This window comes from Ischnura elegans, chromosome 7 (genome assembly GCF_921293095.1).
Source record: "Ischnura elegans chromosome 7, ioIscEleg1.1, whole genome shotgun sequence".
Lineage (NCBI taxonomy): Eukaryota > Metazoa > Arthropoda > Insecta > Odonata > Coenagrionidae > Ischnura > Ischnura elegans.
In genome coordinates, this window is record NC_060252.1 from 2,973,269 (window position 1) to 3,000,243 (window position 26,975).

Genomic DNA, 26,975 nt, shown 5'->3' on the forward strand with positions numbered 1-26,975 from the left:
AGTAGTGTATTAACAGTTCTTCCTTACGTGAGGATTCAGGACCACTACTTAACTGCCACAGTTAAGAGCTGCCATCCTGGTACACAGATTCTGAACCTTATATTCAGTGCACCATTTTCTTAATCGAAGCTATTGAACCATTTTCTTAATTGAAGCTGAATTGAAGCACCAATTCTGCGAAAGACAAAATCTCTGAACCGATGCACCAAAAAATTGGGTGGGCCCCTCGTACCCTCTTTGATTCTTCTCTTCCTCCATTTACTTTGTTGTTTTACTTGCAAAAATCTTTTTTGTTCTGCAATTTGTGTTATTGGTCCAAGATAAAAAGAAGAACACATTGGTAATTTCCACTCTTTTAATGTCACAACTCAGTAACCGACAATGGTTTCAGCACAAAAGTGTCATTTTCAAGGTGAAAAATCCAGTACTCTCTTGGTATATATACCCAGGCCAAGGTAGGAGGGGGGGGGCATATGGAATTAGGTGTGGGGGAGTGGGAGGGGAAACGGTTTTGGTGAACAAGTGAGTGAAGGACGAAAACATACATCGAGTGGGTCGGAGTGAAGGTCAGGGTTTTGACGTTATGGGGATGCATTTTAACAAAGGAGAGTCAGTACAAAATAAAACATCATTACAAAGTCCATCCGGGCTATTGGCAATTTCGAATTTTTCCATAAAATCTAGTTTAAGCCCTTTGTCAATACAATGTAAAATATGTATGTCAAAATTGCTAAAATGGTTACAGAGGCATAAATGATTAGCGAAACAAGATTTCCCGTCATTGTATATAAAACTTCTTCTATGTTCCTTCACTTTGTCTTTGAACCTTCTTCCAGTCTGACCAACAAAAAAAATTCCACAATCTTCACATTTTAATTTATATCCTTCACTTATGCCCATTCGATTATATTTGTCCTTAGAATTAAATAAAATCTTGTCAAGTGTCATAGGGTTATAAAATGATACATTGCAATTATTTTAGGGAAGACATTCTGGAGTTTCTAGGAAATGTCACTAATGAACAGTAGTTTGACCCAGCGAGTGATTTTTGTCGGGACCATACACAGTGATGTCAGTAACTTTGTGGATCTTTTAGAGCGATAGCGTTTAAGCATCTTGTCTAAACACATGGTATTGTAGCCATTTCTTCCTGCTATGGTTTTTATAATTACACCTCAATGCAGCTAACTTATGTGTGTGGTGATGAGAAGAATCTACAGGAATAATAACATCTGTAAAGGTTTCTTTTCTATATATGGATAGACCATGCTTACCACCTTTTATAGAAACATTTAAATCTAAGAAATTGATATTGTCTCCTCCAAATTCAATCGTAAATTTAATATTGCTGTGGATGGAATTCAAAAGGTTGTTAAAATTATTTAATTGGCGTGATGAGCCCGTCCATAAACATGAAATATCGTCTACATATCTAAACCAATAGAGTACATTAGTCAAAAGGGGGTTAAAAGCAGAGCTGAATAGTTTACACTCCCGATTGTCCATGAATATTTCAGCAAGAATCGGGGAGAGAGGTGATCCCATAGCAAGGCCAGTGTTTTGTAAGTAAAAACTGCCGTTATAAATAAAATAGTTCTGTGACAGACACAAGTTTTGAAGCTTCTCAATCAAGTATCACCGGGTCACATTTAGCGTCTTTGACATACATATTTTACGGTGTATTGACTAAGGGCTTAAACTAGATTTTATGGAAAAATTCGAAATAGCCAATAGCCCGGATGGACTTTGTAATGATGTTTTATTTTGTACTGACTCTCCTTTGTTAAAATGCATCCCCATAACGTCAAAACCCTGACCTTCACTCCGACCCACTCGATGTATGTTTTCGTCCTTCACTCACTTGTTCACCAAAACTGTTTCCCCTCCCACTCCCCTGCACCTAATTCCATATGCCCCCACCTCCTACCTTGGCCGGGGTATATATACCGAGAGAGTACTGGATTTTTCACCTTGAAAATGACGCTTACGTGCTGAAACCATTGTCGGTTGCTGAGTTGTGACATTAACAGTGTGGAAATTACCATTGTGTTCTTCTTTTTATCATGGATATAAAGAACTTCCACAAAATCGAACCAGATACGATTTTATAAGTTATTGGTCCAAGTACTATTTGATCGTATATTTTTTCTCATTTCAATTGTTTTAAATTTTATTTTTTTAATGAGCAGATTATATTTTTGAGTCTTGTGAGCGCCTCTCTTGAGTGACATGTTTTTCCCCCTCTGGTGATGATGATGTTTCTGCAGGCATCTGGTCAACGGAGAGCGACGGTGAGGATGGGGGTGGGGGATCAACGAGTCGGCCCAGCTTCCTTGGGGGGGGTGTGGCGAGGAAGAGCTACACGTCTGGGGTGAGCTTCATTGCGGGTGGCGTGCAGCAGGCTGGGCGGCAGGGGGAGGCAGCGGTGCAGGAGGGAGAAGCACCACCGCAAGGGGTGGACGATGACGAGGACGACGATGCTGCCTCCTCCTCTTCCAGGTAGGAATGACTGGTCTCTCTTGCTCTATGTAATGCTCTTTGCTTGTATGTGGTTGTCAACTTAAACGTGTAGAGAGCAATTCTAATCTCGTCTGCCTTCAATCTCTAGAATGAAATTACAATAAATTTATGATGTTGGACATGAAAACTACCCAAGTATAGATCTAATTTTTGGCTAGTTGAAATTGGCTATCAAGCTTGTAACTAGCTCATTGTGAAGAATTTATTCATGGAATGGCAAAATTCTCACTTTATTCGTGATGCTTATAATAATAATATTCTTTACTCCATGGAGGCTGTGTGGATATTACATTTTGTCAATACAAAAAAAAATAACTCCATTCCTCCCTCCCATCTGCTAGCCTTTCCATATCTAAGTAGGGACTCTTGCCCTCCGAATTCATCCGGCAGTTCCTTTTCGTCTTCCTATTGCCACGGCCATCCGGCATCAAGCACATCCACATGCGAAGCACCAAACTCCTCGCATTGTATGACACAATCTTAGAGGGTTGATATCTTCCGGAATACGGCCAATTTACAAACGGTAATGAGTGGGTCATCATGGTTCCACTGGTATGAAGCTTCTTATACGATGTTGCGGGGATTCCGATTGTATCCTACTGTAGAAAGAACAATAATTTACGCTCTTGAATACACTACACGAGGAGAAAAATGTATCACAATAATGATAACGTAGCGTAGTGCACATCCAACTAAATGCGATCGCTTAACCGTGGCACTTCATAGTAAAGTTCTTTTTGTAACCACCGGGACCGAGGTTCGTACTTTCGTAAAAACAAAAATTTCGTAAAAACTATTCTTTTACTTTAGATTGGAATAGGCTTTTCGTCGGGACCAACGATTTGCTTCGTAAAAACGAGATTTTCGTGATAACGTTGTTCGTATTAATGAGAGTCTACTGTAACTATTTCTTCCTTGCTTCGTCCACCATAGGTAATTCGGCTTCCCAGGTAAGAAAACTCTTTCACCTGTTCATGCTTATGCTTTCCCTAGGTTAATGTTCGTCTAAGCTTCATCTCTTTTGCTGCTTGCTAATATCTTAGCCTTCTTTTTGTTGATTTTCAGCTAATATCTGGTCATTGGCCTGTCCGTACTTGTCAGTCTTCCTCAAATCCTTCTCTTCAAATCTTCTGAGTGTTATGTTGTCAAATTGCAGCATTCTAATTTTTTCTCTGTGAATATTGACACCCCAAGCTTTCTCCTTGATTTCATTGATGGCTTTCTCTGTGTTCTTTCTCTCTTGTCTCACCCCTTTTCATTTTCTTGCTTACAATCATTGGGATGAATAAACGTATGGTCTCAAAAGTGCAAATTCTTTTGATTCTGTTCCCTGTACTTCCTCTGACAGACCAGTCGCAGTCGTAATTCTTACATTGGTGTCAGACGTGTCGAATTTTCGTTAGAGGAGGATACATATCAGAAATTTCGAAACTCGATATTACGAAGTGCCTATTTTCCGGTCCTGCTGACTTCGTATCATCGAGAGTTTAATATATATGTTTTGGACAAAAAATTTGGAATTTTGCATGGTATGAAGCAAGCACATGCTAACCTCCTTATCGTACAATTTAGGTCCTTATATACTGCCTATTAAGTTTAGAGAAAACTGTAAATGTAATTTTGGTGAAAAAATTGTAACGAATTTTAGATTTTCTCAAATATTCTTACCGTGCCATAATTTCAGCCACTCACTAATTCGTGAGAGTTATCCGTGGCTTTTTCATTCAGTTTCCGGGTAATACCGTATATCTCCGAATATAGTCCCCCCTTTTTTTCCAAAAATGGCCGCGGAAAAGTAAGGGGGGGGGACTATAATCGAGTGTAATCCAGTTTAGCATACTAAAGGTGACCATAAAGTTATAAATAACGGCATAATGGCTAATGTTCTCGTAGTCTTTCTATTTGAGTATATTTATGAGGATTATAATCGGAGATATTAGTAAATACTGCCACGTTTTACCGGAAATTAAGACAATTTTTACCACAACTGTTGTACAGATACGATTCTTCCCATTCAAATAGCATATCGAATATGCGTTTTCACGGAATCCATCGGGTAGTCGCTAATGTTTCTTGGAAAAGTATTGTTAGAATAATTCAATCGACACTGATCACTTAATGACGCATAACAGTAAATAATTAAAATGAAAACTAAACACACACTATCATTACATTAATCGAACACTAGAATTGAATCAATAGTATATGTACCCGTCGCTCATTTATTAATTACATGATTTAAATAATTGCGAAAAAATAAACAGATAAAGTGAACCTTTCGTGACGATTTAGCATTTCATTGCGTCCACGCCCATGTGCCCGTGCGGTTCGTGTTTACAACCACTGCCTTTACCGCCTTGGCAGGACAAGAATGCGCAATAGGTGATGCATTTGTTTCTGAAAAGGCGCAATAATCGACGACTTTAAACCAGAAGCGCCGGCATTACTGCATTTGTTCGAAATACAGCGACTCAGCATCGAAAGTGTGATCAATTTATTGAGGATTATCTTCAATTCGCCAGGGTAAGTAGGATCGATAAATTACGTCGCATAACGTTTCGCAATTATTTCCGCGATATTTTCTTTATTAAAAATAATTTTACGTTCAACAGTGAGGTGATGGATCAAGTAGAAAGATGAGGATCAATCCTGCGGCAGATTAGAGGCCATCAAAGACGGAGTTTCGATGCCAATTTAAAAATAGCCGTTGCAGAATACGCCGTAAATCATAGTATTTACAGCGCTTGCAAAGCGCTAATACATCGCGGAAGTCATTTCGGGGGTCTCGGTGCGGCAGATTCAAAGAATTAGAGGAAAATATCGTCGAATTTGTGCGCAAATGCAGAGCAGTAGCTCTTTGTGTAACTTATGCAATGATTCGCGACGAGGCATTGAAACTTGATATAATTTTTTTTCAGTTTTCATGTTTGTTGGAAAAAGTTTATTTCTTAATTTTATTACTTTGATATTTGTAAGTCCTGTAGTTCAATTATTTTGCTTATCAGGCATTTGATGGCAATATTTTTATAATATTTATAATTTATTTAACACAATTTTATTTAGATTTCCTAAATTCTTCAGGTCACTTGGATTTGTGATGACTTGATGGGTGTGTTACACTGGATCTAAGGAAGTTTCAGGGCCAAATGCTGTTTATGGGCTTTAAGTTAAAGCTTATATATTGACATTGTCTGTAGTCATTTGGAAATCAAAAATATTAATAATTTGTGAAGGTTTAAAAAATACAATAGCCTTGGATACTTAAAAAAATTTCTCATTTCTTCATTACATCTGGTTAAGGAACTATAAATTACTGATACATGCAATGGATCACAACATGTTTTAGGTATAGTTATTTTGTTGTGATGGAAAATATGTGAACAGATTTGTTCTTAATCTTCACAGAAAATAATAGTTTTTATCGAATCTAGAATCTTAACTTGCTAACCACAGAAAAATTGCCTTCCTTTACATTTAAAATTTTTTCCCAAAACTGAGGTCTCAAAATTGGGGGGGGGGACTATATTCAGAGGGGGACTATATTCGGAGATATACGGGTTCTCAACAGCATCCTGGAAACTGCAGGGAAAGTTTTTAAAGTTGGATTTTGCGCAGAAAGAATGCAGCTTATTCTTTTCGGTAGCTCAGCCTTTTATCTTTCTTTACTTTAGAAAGGCACGTAAACTAGAACAACAATGGTGACAACAAACTGTTTACAAACATCAGCTGTTACTATATCTCCAACACCCCCACTTAACAGCTTATGTCGTCAGGCCCATTCCATTCCTTAATTCTTCAAATTTTATTTTTGGAAGTGGCTTCGTCAGTGCATCAGCAATCATGTCCTCACTCCTGCAGTAAACAAGCTGAATAACATTATTTTTCATTAAATCTCTTATAAAATGGTGCCGGACATCGATGTGCTTCGTTCTGGCACTAAATTTTTCAATTGAAGCTATTTTTATGCATCCCTGGTTGTCTTCATAGATTATTATTGGTTCATTCTGCACCTCCCCCAGATCATGCAGTAATTGTCGTAGCCAAACACCTTCCTGACTGGCAGATGCTGCAGAAACATACTCAGCCTCTGTTGTAGACAGAGCGACAGAAGACTGCTTCCTGCTGGACCAGGAAATTGCACTGTTTCCCAACTTAAAAATATATGCACTTGTAGATTTCCTATCTTTTATATCTCCACCCCAGTCGGCATCTACATATCCAGTCAATTTAAGATCTTCACAGGCATAAATATTCAATGCCATATCACTGGTTTGCTTGAGATACCGCATTAGTTTCTTTAAAGCTTCCCAATCTCGCTGTCTGGGATTACTAACCCGTCTGCAGAGAATACTCATTGCTCCAGAAATATCTGGTCTAGTAGTTGTTGAAATATACAGAAGTGCCCCCACTGCTTCCCTATATTTGCCATTATTTGGCAAGGCATCATTCTCTCCTTTCAATTTGGGGTATTCAGGATCCATCGGTATAGATACACCTTTTGCATCTTCCATCCCGAACTTTTTCAATATTCCATCTACATATTTTGGATTTCTGATTTAACTGAAAACTTCCATCCTCTTTTCTCTGGATTTGTATTCCTAAATAGTTAGTTGCATCTCCCAAATCTTTTACTTCAAAGTGATGATTCAACATTTGTCTTAGTTCCTTAATTTTATCTTCATTATCATGAATTATAATCAGGTCATCTACATAAATCAGAATATACATCCTTTTCTCATTTTCATTCTTCGTATAAAGACATGGATCTGCTAGGCTGCGCTGAAATCCTTTTTCAAGCAAAACATCATTTATTTTGACATTCCAAGCTCTTGCTGACTGCTTCAGTCCATATATTGATTTTTGAAGCTTGCAAACTAGCTTATCTTCAGTGGTTTTTGTGTAGCCCGGTGGTTGTTTCATGTATAATTCTTCTTCGATGTCGCCATTAAGAAATGCTGTTTTCACATCAAAATGTCGGACAAACAGCCTTCGTACTGCTGCTATGCTCATAAGGACTCTAAAGGTGCTTTGTCTTACAACTGGTGCAAAGGTTGAATCGTAGTCTTCTCCATATTTTTGAGAGTAACCTTTTGCAACAAGTCTTCCTTTTCGTCGACAAATATCTCCATTTGAATCATATTTTGTTTTGAACACCCATTTGCATCCAATGGCATGTTTTCCTTCAGGCAATTTAGTTAAAATCCATGTTTTATTTTCTTCGAGAGATTTTATTTCTTCATCAGCGGCTTTCATCCACTCCTCTCTTTCATTTGCAGGCAATTCCATTACCTCTTCTAAAGACTCTGGATCGGGCTTTGGGTTAATTTTAACAGTGTATGATAACCATTTTGGTGGCACCCCCTTGCATTCTCTTGATGATTTTCGAACTGGCTGATCTGTTCTGTCCATTTCCAGTTTGGTGTTATCATCTATCTTGGTGATTGGTATTTCTCTTTCTCTCATCAACCTATCATCCTGGTGTGTATAACGCTCAGATGATTCTAGGTCGATATCCTTGATTAATTCCTCCTTATCTGTAACATTTTCATCAAATACTACAGTTCTGCTGATGATAATTCTATTCGTACTGGGTTGTAGGATCCTGTAACCTTTGGACGTTTCATTATATCCTACCATAATTCCTTTTTGAGCACGTGAATCCCACTTGCTCCGTTTTTCTTTGGGAAGATAAGCATAAGCTTTGCTTCCAAATACTCGTATATGCTGAAGATCAGGTTTTTCAGCAGTCCACAGCTCATATGGGGTTTTATCAATGGCTTTACTGGGCAAGCGATTTTGCAAATAGCATGCAGTCATGATAGCTTCTCCCCAATACTGTTTTGGCAAATTCGCATCTAGCAGCATGCATCGAGCTGATTCAACTAGAGAACGATTCTTTCTTTCTGCTATTCCATTCTGCTCAGGGCTGTATGGCACTGTGGTCTGAAACTCAATTCCTTCTTTCTTTAAAATATCCTGAGTTTTCTTTCCTATATATTCACCACCATTGTCCGTTCGCAGAATTTTTGGTTTTCTTCCGAATTTAGTAGAAACTGCTGCAACATATTCTTCCAATTTGATTGACACTTCTTCCTTTAAGCGTAGCAGATATACAGTTGTGTAATGAGAGTAATCATCAATAAATGTGAGAAAATAACGTTTCTTCCCTGGAGTTTCTGTACTCATTGGACCACAAATATCTGAGTGAATGAGTTCTAGGGGTCTTTGAGCTTTATAACTGCTTGTTTTGGGAAATGATTTCTTCGATAATTTTCCTTTTACACAGTCCCAACACCTCAAGAATTTATTGCAGTTATCAATTTCTATTCCTATAGCAAGTTTATCATCAATTAATCTTTTCACTTCAACTGGGTCTCTATGTCCAAGCCGCCTATGCCATAGATGAATACAATTCCGGTGATTCCCAAACTTCGCAGAATTAGGCATTTCTTGACATGATAATTTATAAAGATCACCATCAATTTTTCCCACAGCTTGCATTGTGCTTTTCTTATCAATTATGCAGTCATTCTCCTTGAAAGTCACCACATTACCTTCTTTAGCTAATTTCTTTACCGAGAGTAGGCTTCCTCGCAAATCAGGTACGTACAGAACATCCTTCAATAGTATCCTGTTTATTTCTGTCGGAGATATCTTGCAATTGAGGTATCCTTCACCTGTCCCTTCAATAGCAATGGATTCCCCATTGGCAACGATTACCTTTCCTTCTTTATTTCGACGAATTCTTGTAAAAAGTCAATATCATTTGTCATGTGGCTCGTAGCGCCCGAATCTACGTACCATGAACAAAACGCAGTAGCATACGATGCGTTCAGGCTGGCATCTGTAGCACCTCGCGCCTCGTGACTGTCTTTTTCCTTTTTGAACTCTTTCATTTTTGCTTTCCATATTCTGCAATCCTTCTTTAAATGTCCCCGTTTCTTGCAAACGAAACACTCGCGAGTCTCTTTATAATTACTTCTTTCCGATCTGGATTCATGTGGTTTTCGTGTTTTCAAAGCTGACTCCGATTGCAGGTTGCGTGTTTCATCGCATATTATGGACTCATTCTTACGTGTGAATTCATCAATCAGTTTTCCTTTTACGTATTCTATTGTGAGTTCGTCATCTGGACGCGTATCAAGGGCTGTTACAAGGGTGCTATATTCATCTGTCAAACCACTAAGCAAGAGAGCAGCTATATTAAAATCTTTAATTTCTTCTCCGATGCTCCGCAAATGTTCGATTCGTTCTAATGTTGACTTTATATATTCTTGCATTGATTGACCCTTTTTAAGTTTCGATTGATAAAGTTTTCGAAGTAGATACAATTTATTGCTTAAATTGGCCCTTTCATGCACTTTTTGCAATTCTAACCACATTTCTCTGGCACTTTTACACTTGCAAATGTGTATTATCTGACCATCCTAGACACTAAGGGATATGGTACTTTGTGCTTTCGCGTCCTTTCCTTTCCATCCCGCCTCGGATTTTTCTGGTTTATCTTCATCAACTACTTTCCACGTACCTTCTCTTATTAGCACCATTCTCATCTTGAATTTCCATGCTTGATAATTATTATCATTTAGCTTCTGGACGATTATTCTTTCGCTATGAGCATCCGCTGACATCGTGAAAAATTAAATTGTCCGGATTCTGTTTCTTTTTCTTCTTTCACGATTTTACTTTCTATTACTGCGTTCTTCTTATCCTTGCGTAACCTCTGGGTCCATAACCAGTTGGATTTTGCGCAGAAAGAATGCAGCTTATTCTTTTCGGTAGCTCAGCCTTTTATTTCTCTTTACTTTAGAAAGGCACGTAAACAAGAACAACAATGGTGACAACAAACTGTTTACAAACATCAGCTGTTACTATATCTCCAACATTTAATGCCTAATTTTCTGTATAGGTCAACCTTTTTATGTTTTAGCTGAGTTTCGACGTTGTTATATTCAGTTATGTATCTTTGGGCCTAAATTGCCTGTTTTTGTAAGGTGGGAAGCAGTTGCCTACTGACTGTAGTATCATATGATATAAGTCCATATATGCTGCATAAGAAATTTATGGCTATTGTTTAGACGAGGAAGAGATATTCTGTGTGGGAAGATTTTTTTGCTTCAAGAGACAGTATAAATCCTACTGATGTTCATCGCTTTGTCAAACAATGAACATATCAAAATAAATAGATTTTATGTAGTGCGCTTCAGAACTTCACTTATGAATTACCTCACGTTGGTGAAGTGTAAATGTTATTTACAACGTTAAGTGCCGGAAAATTACATTAAAATAGGAATGCGAGATTGGATCTCTAAACTAAAAAAACAAAGCACTGTTTGCCTTTCGCTAACGGTCACTGCCTAATCACCATAGTTGGTAATCAGTGTTTGGTAATCAATTCTTAAGTGCGCCGCTACAAACGAGCACAAGAGGTAAGCATCAGCGCTAGCCTCATATTTTTGGGAATGGGGGTGGTCGGTGACCGTGATTTGTTTACATGATAGCGGGATGAGAAATGGCCCATTCTGTTATAACGTCAAAAATTAAAAGGGATCTTCTGGCTCATCTTAAATTATATTGCGTATAGGGGCGGGGTTCATCTAATGTACAATTTTGTCTTCTCTTTAGACCTTATTATGATCACAGTTGTGACAATCGTTGAACGAACAAGTGCGGAGGTTGTTCACATTGGCACAATGTCAGCTGTGTGTAGCAGTACATTTTATGCGGTGACCTTTTATGCAAGAATATCGCAGGGAGTATTCTTAGCGTGTTCCGATTGTAAGTTGTTGTGGCACTAGAAAAATATGGCAATACGTAGCTTTTGATTGTTTAAATTGTTTATAAAATCCAAATTCAGATCTCGCCAGTGGAATGTCTTGATCTGCACTCTCTTCCGGCCTCGGACGAATCGTACACCAATGGACTGTTGTCATGCAAATGTACCAGCTACGAGGGTGTATTGAAAAGTAAGGTCTCCAACGACACTATTTCCGAACGCGAGTCGTAAGGTAAAATGTTATTACAGCTCTGCATTCCTTGATTCCTATGCTAAAATTTAAAACCACTCACGTTACCGTAGGCAGGATTCCCACTTAAACCTTAAAACCGTGAATTAGCCGTGATTTTCGTCTACCATGATAAAACCTGGAAAAAGCCGTGAATTTCGTATTAAAACCTTGAAAATCTCTCAATCTAGATAATAATACCTTCCCAGAAATTTTCAACTTCGTTCGTAGTGAGCGCACTTCTATTCATTGTGGCGAGCATCGTCGCATGGGTCAGAAAAGCGTGGGAACAAATGTTGCCTGAAGAAAAAAAAAACATCTTTCCCCAGCGCAGGCCTTTTCTCTCCCTCCTCCTGAAATATTACACCACTTCTCATCAGCTTGTTTACTTTCCTCGACTGCCTTGGTTTCCCCTCCCTCGGTCACCGCTTAGTCCCCCTTCCACCCAATTAGGCTTCCCACTGGCTGCAGCGACCACTTTCGAAAATAAATCTAGATGGCATTTGTGTCGAAAAATTTGAACGTTTATTCAACACCCTCAATCCTGTGATTGGAAGACCGCTAACCTGGACAACCTGCTATGCGCTGTGGACACTACGCTCCTTGCGTTTGAACCGGGCGACAGCAAGCTTTCGGCACGACGTTACTAATTCTCGTGCGTTGCGGCCTGAAAACGAGAGAAGATTTCCGCTTATGGCAACACAGCATTACACGATTTTTGCATGCGTCGACCTGGAACTTGCCAGTTTTACGTCGCAACCGTAAAGTTTGTGTGGAAATATTTGACGAGTGATAAAGTAAAGTGAAAGTGAAAATAACATGTTTCAGCAGGTATTTATTATGTCTTTATATATTTCAAACCAAGTGAATTATAATTTACCGATATGCACCTATCTAAGAGAAGTTTTTTTCCTCCTAACTCCTGCAGAAAAGAGGGTTCGCCTTAAAATCGAATGCAAAATTCTCGACGTCAATCGGGTTGCATAATTTTCGTCAGAAAAAAATATGGATATCTGAGCTTGCCACCTAATATATATAGCTATACAACGAAAAATCAACGTCTGCTTTACCCTGGGTTCGGCTCCATTCAAGTTAGAGCTTGATCAACATACAAAAGTTTTGTGTGATTGATTACAATTTACCTGAATTTTAACCAGAGGCGGATCCAGGATTTCTTTCTGGGGAGTGGGGGAGCACAAGCAAAGCTGTATCCAGGATTTTGTTCTCGGGGGGCACAAGGATACCTCATGATACAAAACGAGTGCAATGATAATGTGACCGTATTCAAAATCTTACCTATTTTTTTAGTGTGTGAGGGGTATGTGTCCCCGTGCCCCTCCCTAGATCCGCCTAGGATTGTAACTTAAAGCCTCAATGCCGTCGCGATATAAACTGCTACAAAGTCGTTCCATTTGTCCCAGAGCAACAGTACGAAGGGAACAATATTTGCCTCTGATTAGAGAGATCGATTCAGTTTTGGTTTCAGAGTATTAGGATAGCAGAGAATAGAAGTCATTACACTGCCGCTTTCAAAAGAAAAGTTATACGGTGGAACCTCGATCTATCGTTCCTGCATTGATCGTTCGCCGTTTCTGGTCCCAAATAAAGTTCCTTATAGACAATGTAATTTTTTCCCGCATCTATCGTTCCCCTAAGTATCGTTTCTCGCATTGATCGTTTGAAGATCGTGGTTCCGACTCATAATTTTCCCGCATCCATCGATTGACGAAAATGAGACGAAATAAATACAATGTGTCATTTATGACTAATAACGACAAGCACATAGTTGGAATCTTCCCCAAGAGATGGAACTACCATTGGGAGAAGGTCATTGCCGTGGGAAAGTAACATTAGCGCATTTCCCAAGATTCGTTATCCCCCTCCATTCAGCATTCGCCTCCCCCTTCTGACCCATTCCTCTTCTTCAAAATAAAAAAAAAGGTCCCAGCTCGTGCAGGGATTGTATTACGAAGACCTTAGCTTCGAAAAAAAATATCGAGTTACACGAGAACAATAGAAACGTGTTTCGCGCTCCCCCCTCTTCTCTCCCACTGACCTTTTTCAGCCTAACTCCTTCAAAGTTCCCAGTTCCTGGAGGTCAACTGCCGCATGAGTCACCTATTAGCCCCCCAAAAGGTATTTAACAATGATATTCAGCAATTGCTATTATGCTTTTATTAGATTGAAATGTTAGTAATTTGCACGTAATTAAAAAAAAACGAGACCAAACGCGACGTATTTTAAGCAAGGAAATAGATGGAAAAATACGATGGTGATTTTTGGCGAAACGCGATATCCTCGTAGCTGAGCTTCTCGGCAGTTAATTCGGCATTTTGTTACGAAAACATGATATCAGGTTGTTATCAGTTATTAATTTACGAGCTATACTATAAGTCTCACTTGTCAGAGTTACTGACGAAGGGATATCTTCTCAGGATTTTTGTTTCTCCCTACTAACAATCCGAATTCATCTGCTCACCTGGCGCTACGATAGTTAGAAAAGAATGGGTATCTTTGGGGTAAAAAAATTCATGGCGCAGTCATATGGTCACGCTTCGCCCTCTGCAGTATACTCTGCGTACCCCCGTACGCGATAGCATCAGTTCCGAACTTCACCTCGTACGAGTGGTTCCCTACTTTCCAGGGTGGCTGGACTTCGAACCACCGAGTGTTTTCCATGTGGGTTTAATAAAGTCAGGTTTCATTTTCACTAGTTTAATTTTATTCGTCTTCGGACCTTGGCCCCTCCGAAGAAACTATTGAGAACTTTAAGAGATGGACTGAAAATAATTGAACACGAAGAAAAGAATCCGGGCTAGATGCGCGTGAATATTGCAGAGCGCCTTGGGTTGTCCACTAGCACATGACGGTAGGGGGGTGGGGGGGTAGAGTGAGCTACCTGGAGAAAGCAAGTAGAAATATGAAGGCGAAGATCCAGGTGGGCGTGCCACTGACGATTAACGCTACATTGTTCACGCTTTAAACACTACCTCAATTATAATAAAAAGATATTCATTAGACAGGAACAATTCAAGTAATAGACTATTTTTGGCCTTCGTCATCCATCTCACAACCAGTCACTGCGCCGGCGAATGCGGTTGTTTTAGGCACAACATGCACATTGCTTTCGTGAATACATGTACTGGAAATGGTGTTTGATGGATATGAATTTTTATATCAGACTGAAATCCATAATAGCAGTGTAAATGCCGAATGGAGAGCAAACATTTTTTTAGTGAGGTGGCGTTTTCCTTCAGAATTTTGAAAGAGATATGGGTCGAATCAACAACCTACCTATGTGTCTTGATAAAGTACTATTATTCCTGTTATTATCTAAAATATTGTTTAAAACCTTTAATGGATATCTTAATTACTCGCCAAAATCCTGCGTTTCCTGGGACATAGGCAACCTTCCAAAAAAATAAAGCATTGATCGTTTTTCCGCATTCATTTTATAATCGTATCGTTATTAGGAAAAAAAATTTTCCCCTAGTGGAGTTCCAAAAAAGGAGGGTAGTCTTAGAATCGTATTCGTCTTATATTTGTGCTAATACGGTGTATGAAATTGTTTTTCGATTTATTATGTCCTATAACCAATTTTCATAAAATATTTTCTGTTAAATAAGAAAGAATCAATTTATTATATTCTATAAACAATTTAAATAAAATATTTTCCGTTAAATTAGAAAGATTGGGGTGGGGGAAATTCGGTTACTGTGCAGTAATAACAACGTGTGCAAAAAACAATCTCTCGGCGAGGAACTAAAAAAGGATCTCGGGTGTCCGGACGGAAGAAGGTCCGAAGGGTATTCGGCATCCAGGCAAGAGCGCGGTTGGGCTGGTCCTTTAGTCGGCCCTGAATTTTGCAAACGATAGATCACGTCATAACAGATATCACTTTTCATTACGGCGTTAACATTCACATCGTTTGTCGCGCACGTTAATTTTCTGTTGATATACGGCCAGTGATTTTCTTATTGTTGGCTTATTAACGGACCTTGAATTTAGCGAAATTGACACAGCGAAAACCTGAAAAAAACCGTGAATTTCATTATTCAGGTAGAGTGGGAGCCCTGGTAGGTCATTTTGTCGCTGTGTAGCAGTCGTAAGGAAGAAGCTTCCACTTAGCTCGCCTGCCAGGTGCGAACTGTGCTTAGTCATTCGATTTTTGAAAGCAAAAATGTTTCCTCCAATAGAAATTTGTCACCAGCAAGTGGAAGTATATGGTGAGAAGCCATCAAAAATGTGTGGAAATGGTGCCAGAAGTTTTCTGATGAACGGGAAAACGTCCTTGATGAGCAGCGGTTGGGGAGGCCGAGTTTACCAGAACCAACAGCAGATTGAATTGACGAGAAGGTGCGCAATAACCGGAGAATAGCCCTTCATGAGATGAAGGAAGGTATTAATGAAGACTGTGGCAACTTCTCCATGCAGAATGTTGTGTCAGAGGTCCTCGATTACAGCACGATGTCTGCCAGGATGTTCCCTGAGCAGCTCACCGATGGACACAAAAAAATGCGTCCACATGTGTCACATCAAGCGATCACCATAATCAATGAATTTGGCTGGGATATCTTCGACCACACTCCTTACTGCCTAAAAGTTGCCCCAAGGGACTACAGCCTTTTTCCCGCTTTCATAAAACTCCATGGGGGACAGAGATTCAAGTCAGATGAGGAAATGCAAGATGCAGTCGATACTTGGCTTCTCAACATGGTGGGAGAGTGGTACAATGCCTTGATAATGCTGAAGTGCAGCGAAACATGTCGACTCTAGTGTAATAAAAATATTTTATGTGGAAAGTACAGGAAAGTGTTTCACAACGCCAGTATTAAAAATCTAGTTAGAAGGATGTAAAAAGTTATTGATCATGAAGGTAAATATGTAGAATAATAGCTAAATGCTCAGCCTTTCCAATGATGTACTCAAAGTGGAAAATAAATTTATTTTCCATTAAAAAAAATAGGAGACGTTACTTTTCAATACCTCCTCATACAATCTGAATCTCAGGTATTTTAAACACACTAGGCCAATATTTCTGATGTGAACTGCCTTGGATTCCTCCAGGTGACTGTAATGCGCAGTAATCAAGAATGTTTATCACATACTGCTTGGCTAAAACATTATTAGATGTACACAAAAGCGACGCAATATGCGTCAGGGATTAGATAAGATAAGATAATATTTATTTGCCTAGCGATCAAAAATACTAAATCAAAGCAGTATGTACAATGATGTAAGGCACGTCAAAAACAGGAAAAAAAACAGTAAGAATACCCATACAAAGATGAATTCAATTAAAAAAAAAGTAAAAGCCATTAATTTAATTATGAGCGTACAAAAAGAGAAATTTAAGTTAAAAGGAGTCATCGAAGAACTCATTCACTGTGTAATCTTCTATATTATTTCTACTGTATAGATACCTTTTTCTCAACTTATACGCAAACAAACTCTACAAATGAGGTACCAAAATGCACAGAATTTATCAGAGAACATGCGACGGCATATCTTACTTCCTAAATATTGCAATTGTTTCCTAAAATTGGTTTTTAATTTGTTCATCTGCAACAATATCTCTCATGTTTTAAATAACTTTTATCAAAATGCGGCTGATTCCACATTCAAGTCTCCTGATGATACGTAAGTATGAGTCATCATGTGCGTTTAACAGAGGGTAGTGTAATTACTTCCAGTGCTGTGTTTAAAGAGGTACTCTGACCTCAATTTGTACATGAACATTCCAATTAAATTTGTACATAAGACCCTGCCTTTTTTTCTATATTTTAAAATTAGAAACGCGCCTATCCCTCTGTGGACCTGCATTGAAAAGAGTGGGGGAAGCCCACTGGGAGCGTCATGCTTGTACATTTTATTTAAAAGAAACATTTTTAGGCTACTTTTGAATTTTATTATCGACTCTGTTTGTTAAAGCTCATGAGGAAGTTTGTTGAACAGATGGAGACCCATGTTAGATTTGTCCATTGCCAATTTTTTTAGTCCTTACATAGGGAATATGAATATCATGACATCTTCTAGTGGAGTAGCAGTGGATATCAGAGTGAGAGTAAAATCTTTTAAGTGACATTTGACATAGAGAGTGGCATACATAATATGTACACAGGGCAAGGGCAGGATTTTAATTTAAAATAACTAGTGATGGGTCGATTCCAAAATTTTATCGATTCCGATCCCGATTCCGATTCTGACATTTCGATTCCGGTTCTACCGATACCGATTCCATCGATTCTGATGCCATAGGCTCCAAGAAAAATATCACTTAATTCCAGGCAACAAGAAAACCACTTCTAAAAATATTACTCTGTGAAAGAGTCAGTTGACAAAAGCATCTTTCAAATAATCACTATGTAATTAAAATTTAATAGCTTAATTTCAAAACAGAACATACCTGAGTACAGAAATTTTCATAGCTGTAATAAAGATTACATACTACGTATATGAATCATGTAATATTTGGCCCTTTCAAATTCTCAAGCAGAAAAACCAATTATTCTACATGCTCAGCCAGCAGGTTTTGACGTCTCCATGTTACAGTATTACTGCCTGCCTGAAAATTGCCTTTTGCTACACATGTGTGTTATTGGGCAAGTACTTTCCCACCAAAATTGCAAGATTTCGGAGACTTTGGAATTTTTATTAAAAATTATATCAACGATTTTTTGGATCTTGAATCTTCATGGAATTCAAGTGGTCGAAGCGAACAACTATAGAACTAAACTTTAGTTTTGTAGAGCCAAAAAAAATGCTATACTTCTCACGTCATTTAATCAACCTTAAAATCTCTTGCTTTTTTTAAGTTCAATAAAGAAACTAAACGCTACAAATGAATATCACATCGGACGGTCGCAGTAATAAAAAAGGCTAAAAGAGCCTTGTGGTGTGAAAACTCCCCCTACCGCGCGACTCACCTCGGCGAAGGTGGAAAAGGAAAAAGGGTATCGGTTGTTGCCTTTCACGGAAATAGTTCTTTTTTCTCTCTCTTAAGCATGCTGACTTAATCTCTTCACTTTACTTCAATACCCGAGGCATATTTCTTATGCGTGGGATGGTTCCAAAAAATACCCAATCCTTAGTATTTTCACTCGAGTAATGCGCTAAATGGTCAAGTCGATCTATATATAATCCTTTTTAACATCCTCAGTTTAGTGTTTTAAGTCTATAAAGACGATTATCTATGCTTTAAATGACGATTTTCAAGACTAATGTTTTAAAAAACTTGAAAAATCGGCCTCAGTTACCGAGCCTTAAAGTTCCGCAACGTGTAGCTCAGCCTTGACGCGCGATTGAAAAATCGCTCTTATTTCCTTCGTCGCAAACTTTTTTTTCAAGATTTCTTATTAGTACTCTTTATAAATCTCTACTTTATATTGTGGTACAAATTTTCCGAGTTATATTTTTCGTAAACGAAAGATAATGTCTACTTTATGTCAAATTTCACGTGAAAAACGGGTCGGCCATTTTGCGTTGTAAAACCCGACAGATGAGAGCCAAAATCTTCGAAAGTCATTGAAAGTATAGGCAAAGCACCAGATCAAAGGAATATTGCGTTTTATATTCCATAAAACTCACACCAACGCAAAACCACTTGGATAAATTCAAAGATTTTTTGAGGAAAAACGATATCTCGCGTGGCATTGAAAAATTGGTCATGCTTGGGCCTCTGTATCTCACTAAAGGTTCGTATTTATGTGAAATGGCATATAAAGCAATATTTGGTAATGATGTATGAGTATTTATGCTGAGTTTCAAGTCTCTATCCCCAAAAAGGTCATTTTGGACTTTATTCCAGCTTTTTCCGATTTCAGACCAGTGTGCTCCGGGTAGGAAGACGATCGGCCGCCGCGGCTGGCGTAAAGGTATTCGGCGCCCACGTCGACAACTATAGTGTATTCGGCAAGCTGAAACTACCAGGCCAAGGCATTAGAATGACTTATCGGCTTTAAAAACTGCATTATTACATGAGTTTCATGATAGCGCTTCCTGTCGGCAGATTGCTGGACTTACTAGCCTCGAAAGCACTGTAACCTTAACTACTCGACTCGACATTCGTAATGCGACTCGAAACGCTCGAGTCGAGTACTAACTACTCGATCGACCTGAATTTTTGAGTACTCGCACATCCCAAGAAGATATGTGTTTTGTTATTACGATTACGTGGCGCGAAAATTCAAATGACTGTTGGAAACGCGGTCGTTTATTTTGTTGTTTGAAGTACTACTGGAATCGGAATCGATTTTTCGCCTTGGCAAGTACTCGTTTTCGATTCCGGTTCTTGGCCGAGAATCGAAGAATCGAGGAATCGAACCGACCCATCACTAAAAATAACACTTGTTAGCATTACATGTGATGCAATACTAATGAGTACAAATTGTTAGTTTTTGGTGCCAAAATTGCCGGGGCCATCTATCTCCTCTTTGAGAATTAGGTAGCCCTCTTGATACCATTTCCGCCTATGCCATGAGCTCTCCAGAATATACTTTATCTATGGTTTTACCAAACAAGGTGTTGTGTCGCAAGTCCACGCTAAAGTGTCACTTATGTGTCGGAGGTCATGCTTACTGGGCCACTGCTGGAGAAACAAACCCTCCTTTGTCACTATTCGGTGACAAAATAACACTTCAAAGCACTGCATTAAACATGTGGCTTTGTATGCAGTCACGTGCACGGATGCAAAGTTATTTACATCAAGTATGAAGTTGGTGATGAAGTATTTATAAGTATTTGGCTTAGCCTCAGTGGCTAGCAAGGCTACTGTCACATGTGCCATAGTGCGGACTTGTGACCTCAACACCTTGTGCGGTAAAACCCATCCTGAAGTTTGCTCTGAGAAGATGGCTTGGTGGTGTCATTGGTGAGCATGTCTGACCCACAATCAGGAGATCCAGGTTCAAATCCCTGCTAAGCCAAATATTTTTTTCATGGTAAACTTTATCTTTGGTGCACATAACTTAGCACCCATGTGTGTGACTGCATTCAAAGTCCTTTGTTTCATTAGCAGTAGTGATTAGGTGAAAGTTCTTAAGACCCGTTGTTTCCCCTCATAGTTGGTGGTAAAATGTTTGTGTGATTACCTACTTTCAGTGGGGGTGGCGAGGTGGTTGTGGTGAAGGGGAAGGGCATGACGCGAAGGCACGCAAAGGCTCAGCGACCAGCGCAGGAAGGTGAGATAGCTGGCCTGAGGCGCCTTGGTGCCGCACACCACAGCACCCTGGGCCAGCGTGGAGGCGTTGGACACTGGGAGAAGCACACCAAGGGGATTGGTGCCAAGCTACTCCTACAGGTGAATCTTTCTCCCTCTCTCCCTCTACACAATGGGATCACATTGATGACACTGAGAACCGAAACGGTACTCAATAAAATAACTTGGTAGATGAATGGGAAAGACATGTTAGCCATTCTCTAGTAGAAGGAATTATTCTCGGGTTTTCCACCGGTTGAGGCTTTCCATGGCCGACGTTTCGAGGCTCGACTCGAGCATCGTCATCAGGGCAGTTGAATTTCGGACTGAGGGTTTGATTCCCTTATATGCCCTGCTTGGAGGTCAGGTGTCACGTGATTGGTTGAGGACTGGTCTCTTGGCAGCCAATCCGTTGATCCTTTGGCTTTTTAGAGCTGCCAGAACGGGTTTCCAGGTGTTGCTGATGGCATAGCCTGCGTCACGGTTGAAGTTTTTGTGGTGCAATCGAATTTCTATGGCCTCCTTTACTACTCTATCCCAATATTTGGTGGAACGCGTAAGGATCTCGGCATCATCAAACTAGATGACGTGGTCGTGTTGTATGCTGTGTTCAGCTACACATGACCACGTCATCCAGATACATACAACATGACCACGTCATCCAGTTTGATGATGCAGAGATCCTGATGCGTTCCACCAAATATTGGGATAGAGTCGTAAAGGAGGCCATAGAAATTCGATTGGACCACAAAAACTTCAATCGTGGCGCAGGCTATGCCATCAGAAGAGGCAAAGATTATCGGTGAATAAAAACTGTGAATTTCGTCATAAAATTGCAATTTCGTCATAAAAAAATACAGTTTCGTCCTAAAAATTCACTCATCACAAATATTCTTTTTTAACGCAAGAACAATAATTTCCCCAATAAAAATGCTTATTAGCATAATAAATATATTTTTAATGGTAAAAATCTTGACCAAGAAGGGTCAAAGCAAATGCTAAAGGAATAAGTTAAGCATTTGTTAGATACTCATACCATAAACACTCATTGCTAGGTATGTATTTCAACCTCATACTGCTAGACAAATGTGAGAATTGTACAGGTAGGGAATACCGTATAAGCGCGTGTAAGAGGCGCACCTTTTTCCCAAACATTGCAGCCGAAAATGGGGGTGCGCCTCTTACACAAACTTCTTATCTTCCCCCCCTCCCCTACCCGGTCGCAAGTCCAAGGGGAACTGAGGGGCCTTGGTTTACAGCGTGAGTCAGTCATATGAAACCCTGGGTCAAAATCAAGGGGCAGGTAGGGGAGTTTCTCCCTTATGGACGTATTTTTAAAATGCTCCTGTTTGAATTTCTTGTAAGCATCGCGCCGTCACGTCGGTACCCCAGAGGTGAACATTGAAAAGATCGCGCGGGGTGATTCGCTCCGGAGCGCGCGCTAAATTTACTGCCACGAGTCATTTATATCCCGCGGCATTTATACTGCATATAGTAATCGCTTATCAAACGTATAGAAACGCGTAGTTTTGAAGGACATACCTGGTAATCTCTATCGTAACAGGCTCAACTTTGTGGAGGTTCATTCTAATAAATAAAAGCGAACAAACTATGTATAAATCCACCAATTTATTTTTGTGGTACTACTAGTTTCGACGCAGCGGCGTCATCATCATGATGACGCCGCTGCGTCGAAACTAGTAGTACCACAAAAATAAATTGGTGGATTTATACATAGTTTGTTCGCTTTTATTTATTATGACATACCTGGTTCGTCAGCATCTGTCTTGCCGAGCAATTTCCATTACGCTGAGCACCTGATTTTTCAAAAATTATCTTCAGACGCTAATATGAGGAATTTTGCAACTGAAAATTATATTGGTGTCAAAACCTGCGGTTTAAAAAATTCGAACGAGTGTGTTCATTGTTGGACTAGCGCTGAAGGAGAGGTCGAGGGGAAGGAGCGCACTCCATATTTCAAGCTACGAGGCTATGAGCGAAGGAGCAAGGGAAGAACACGTCCGATCTTGCGTGTGACGTCGTTGCCTTTAAAGTGAAGAGGCGAAGGCACAGCAATGTGATATACGCAGTTTGCGTTGCCTGAAGTTTCCAGTCCGTCTCGTCTTGTTTGAATGCGCTTATGCTACGCTTGTTTCTTCCGAAATTGTGCTGTTATGACTAAGTTGAATATTAGTAGCCTTGTTTTAGCTATAAATCTTTGTGTCAATCAATTAGAGCTCAAAAAACTTAAATGCTGTCAGATATACGTCGCCTTAGGTCTAATTCTTTTTATAACCTCGTGCGTGTCATACAATTGCTGAAAGATATCGAGATATATTTTCGAGCTCAGAAGGTGACTCACCTAGCTTTTGACCTCCAGAAACTCGGAGAATTGAACCTGGTAGACCGAAAAAGGTCAGTTGATGAGATGGGGTAGGGATGAAACGCGTTTCCATTGATCCCCTGGAACTTGATAATTTCCTATTTTCCTATGGAGTCCCGGAAAGAAAAAAAATGGCCCCTTGCACACACACCGAATTTGGACAGCCGGTAAAATATCGGCCGATATTTTACCGGCGAAGCGATGCTTGCACACACGCCGGATTTTTACCGGTCAAACGATAAGTTGCTATGTTTTTGAGCCGGCGACGGCGATCCACAGTGACAATGGCCGGCAGCTAACCGGCATTTAGCCGGTGCCGGCGCGTGTTCGGTACGTGTGCAAGCTCCAGTGCTCTCCCATTGTTCACTATTGGAATGTGGACGGCCGATATTTTACCGGCCGTCCAAAATCGGTGTATGTGCAAGGGGCCTTAAATCTACGACGTGGTTATTTTCCTAAGGCGCTGAGATTGCCCCGATTGTTGTCCTATCTCTTGGGAAGGTTCATGCTATGTGCCTTTCGTGTTTTGCCTTAAAATTTTCCACGGCTGTAATTCTATTGTAATACTCCTGCGAGAGCTTTTGAACGAAATTGTTCGTGAATAGGACAAGCAACGTAGAGCGATGACGTATGCAAAGAGAGGATCGGAACTCTTTCTACTCCCTCTTATGACGCTATTATCGCCGCAGTTATCAAAATGTCCTCTTTCAAATAGTACTGAAAGAGGAAATTTCGATAACTGTCGAAATTCCAGGCATACGTCTGCAACACCGCACGATAGGATAAAAAAATACCGTAAAATTTTTTTCTTTATAGCTTCCTTCCTCAAAATAGGGGTGCGCCTCTTACACAAGCTTATTCGGTATTTTTGATTGGTCTAAATTTCACTGTCTCATTGGCCTGCATGATGTAAAAAACTTACAGCTTTCACTTAACACATTGATGACAGAAGTCTTTAAGGTCTTACACAAAAAATATAACATCAACACATGCAATTATGTGTTTATCTATTACCTAAAAATTTTTTTTTGAATATGCCATCTGAAATTATTCACACACTGGAATTTAAAATTGGCTGAATCCTTCTTTTACTGGAATTGAGACACATTGGTCAAACTTTACTTTAATTCTAAATTTTTTGGAAGTTTGGTGGTTCTTTTATTTATGTTTTTATGCATGGAAAAACCTCTTTCTGCATCTACATTTGCCACAGGTATCCTCAGGGTTTTCACAAAATTTTCTACAAAATGGGGAAAATCATTTTAAAGGGCAAGAATTAGTGGAAGTACTCAAAATTCTTTACCTTTTTCCTGAACTGATCTAACAGAATCCTTCAAAGCAGAGTAGCCAAAAAGTTCTTGAGTTTCTGTTAATGATTATATGAGGACATTAGCAACAATTGTGCTCAAGTCCTTCACATCAGTTGTCTCTATACACCTTGAGTTAAATAATCTTCCCATGGCTGTGATAATGTTCCTCCCTGGGTCACTATACAAGGAATGACAACTTGATATTAGTCTTTATCCTATTTGCTTTAGGACCTCACACATGGAAAGTTGCACAGATTTTTGAGACTATTAAGCGAAGATACATTTTCTTTTCCAAACTGTGGATTGCTGACTAGGGTAAAGGAATTCTACAAATTAAGGTTGAGTCAGTTCTTAAATTTGTTCGGTTCTCGGTACCATTCTGGTTCTCTCCCATCGGTTCTAGATCCTCGGATCCAAGGACGAACTCTAATTATCTGAATTAATGGCAAATTTAAATGAACAACCACAGGAAGTGAATGAAAATAATTTCACGAAAGATGTTAATTAACAGGAAAGCTTTGTAAAAAAAACTTAAGATCGCCTCCATAAGTTTATTTGCCAAGTAAAAAAGTTAAATAACACATTGTTAAGAATGCATGATCGACCAACATGTCTCATTACATCAGGCAGCCACTGGTTCTTTCACCGTTTTTTGTTGTAACTTGTAAGTCAGATCAAAATACCGTATAAGCGTGTGTAAGAGGCGCACACGGGTAAGAGGCGCACCCCTATTTTGAGCATATGAAGAAAAATATTTTGCGGCATTTTTTTTAATACTATCGCGCGGTGTTGCAGACGTACACCTGGAATTTCGACAGTTATCGAACTTTCCTCTTTCAATATTAATTTAAAGAGGAAATTTTGATAACTGCAGCGGTAATAGCGGCATAAGAGGGAGTAGAAAGACTTCCGATCCTCTCTTCGCATACGCCGTTGCTCTACGATGCTTGTCCTATTCACGAAGAATTTTGTTTAAATGCTCTCGCATGTGTATTGCAATAGAATTGCAGCCGTGGAAAATTTTAAGGCAAAACACGACAGGCACATAGCATGACCCTTCCCAAGAGCTTGGACAACATTCTCAGCGCCGTGGGATAATAACCACGTCGTAGATTTAGCAGAGCCACACTCGGCCCTCCATCAGCCAATGCCTCTGCCGTTTTTTTTCCTTTCCGAGACCCCACAGGAAAATAGGAAAACATCAAGTTACAGGGGAACAATGGAAACGTGTTTCATCCCTACCCCGTCTCACCAACTGACCTTGATCGATCTCCCATTTTATGGAGGCCAAATACTAGGTGAGTCATCTACTGAGCCTGAAGATATCTCGATAGCTTTCAATAATTGTATGACACGCACGAGGTTCAAAAAAAAAGAAAGAGATCTAACGCGATGCATATCTGACAGAATTTGAGTTTTTTAAGCTCTAATTGTTTGACACAAAGATTTATAGTTACAACAAGGCTACTAATATTCAAAATAGTCCAAACAGGACAATTTCGGAAGAAACAAGCGTAGCATAAGCGCATTCAAACAAGACGAGACGGACTGGAAACTTAATGCAACTCAAATTGCGTATATCACATTGCTGCGCCTTCGCCCCTTCGCTTTGAAGGCAACGACGTCACATGCAAGATGGGATGTGTTCTTCCCGTGCTCCTTCGCTCATAGCCTCGTAGCTTGAAATACGGAGGGGAGGGAGCGCGCTCCTTCCCCTCCGTATTTCGTTGCTTGCTTCGAAGACGGAGGGATCGCGCTCCTTCCCCTGGACCTCTCCTTCCGCGCTCTTCACTTAAACGCATTTCTGATTTCTTCCGTCCACAATTTAGTCCAACAATGAACACACTCGTTCGAATTTTTTAAAGCGCAGGTTTTGACTCCAATATAATTTTCAGTTGCAATAATCCTCATATTAGCGTCTGAAGATGATTTTTGGAAAATCAGGTCCTCAGCATAACGGAAATCACTCGGCAAGACAGATATTGACTATTGACCAGGTATGTCATCCAAAAATATGCGTTTCTCTACGTTTGATAACCGATTACTATATGCAGTATAAATGCTGCGGGATGCCCACTCGTGGCAGTAAATTTAGCGCGCCCTCCAGAGCAAAAAACCCTGCGCGATCTTTTCCATGTTCACCTCTGCGGTACCGACGTGACGGCGCGATGCTTAATAGAAAAGCAAACAGGAGCATTTTAAAAATACGTCACTAAGGGAGAAACTCCCCTGCCTACCGCTTGTTTTTGACCTAGGATTACAGATGACTGACTCACACTGACAACCAAGGACACTCAGTTCCCCTTACACTTGCGACCGGTGAAGGGGAGGGGGGAAGATAAGAAGTTTGTGTAACAGGCGCACCCTCATTTTCGGCTGCAATTTCTGGGAAAAAAGGTGCGCCTCTTACACGCCGCTTATACGTTCTGTGATGTAGCTAGCTTAAATTGTTGCTTTAATTGACAACTTATTTGCATGCTTCACTGTCACAGTTCTTATAACCTCAACAATAAACTGCTCAACACGCCGGTACAGCGACAACATTCATAACCTGAGCAGCC

At 39.8% G+C, this 26,975-nt stretch overlaps 1 protein-coding gene across 1 annotated transcript in view; it reads left to right on the plus strand.

Moving 5' to 3' along the window:
* Positions 1 to 26,975, plus strand: part of LOC124161886 (tuftelin-interacting protein 11) — a 119,373-nt gene that overhangs the window by 4,761 nt on the left and 87,637 nt on the right. Inside the window, exons 2-3 of the mRNA XM_046538135.1 lie at positions 2,268 to 2,499; positions 20,625 to 20,823. Of these exons, the coding sequence (XP_046394091.1) occupies positions 2,268 to 2,499; positions 20,625 to 20,823 (431 nt within the window). The remainder of the gene's footprint in view (positions 1 to 2,267; positions 2,500 to 20,624; positions 20,824 to 26,975) is intronic.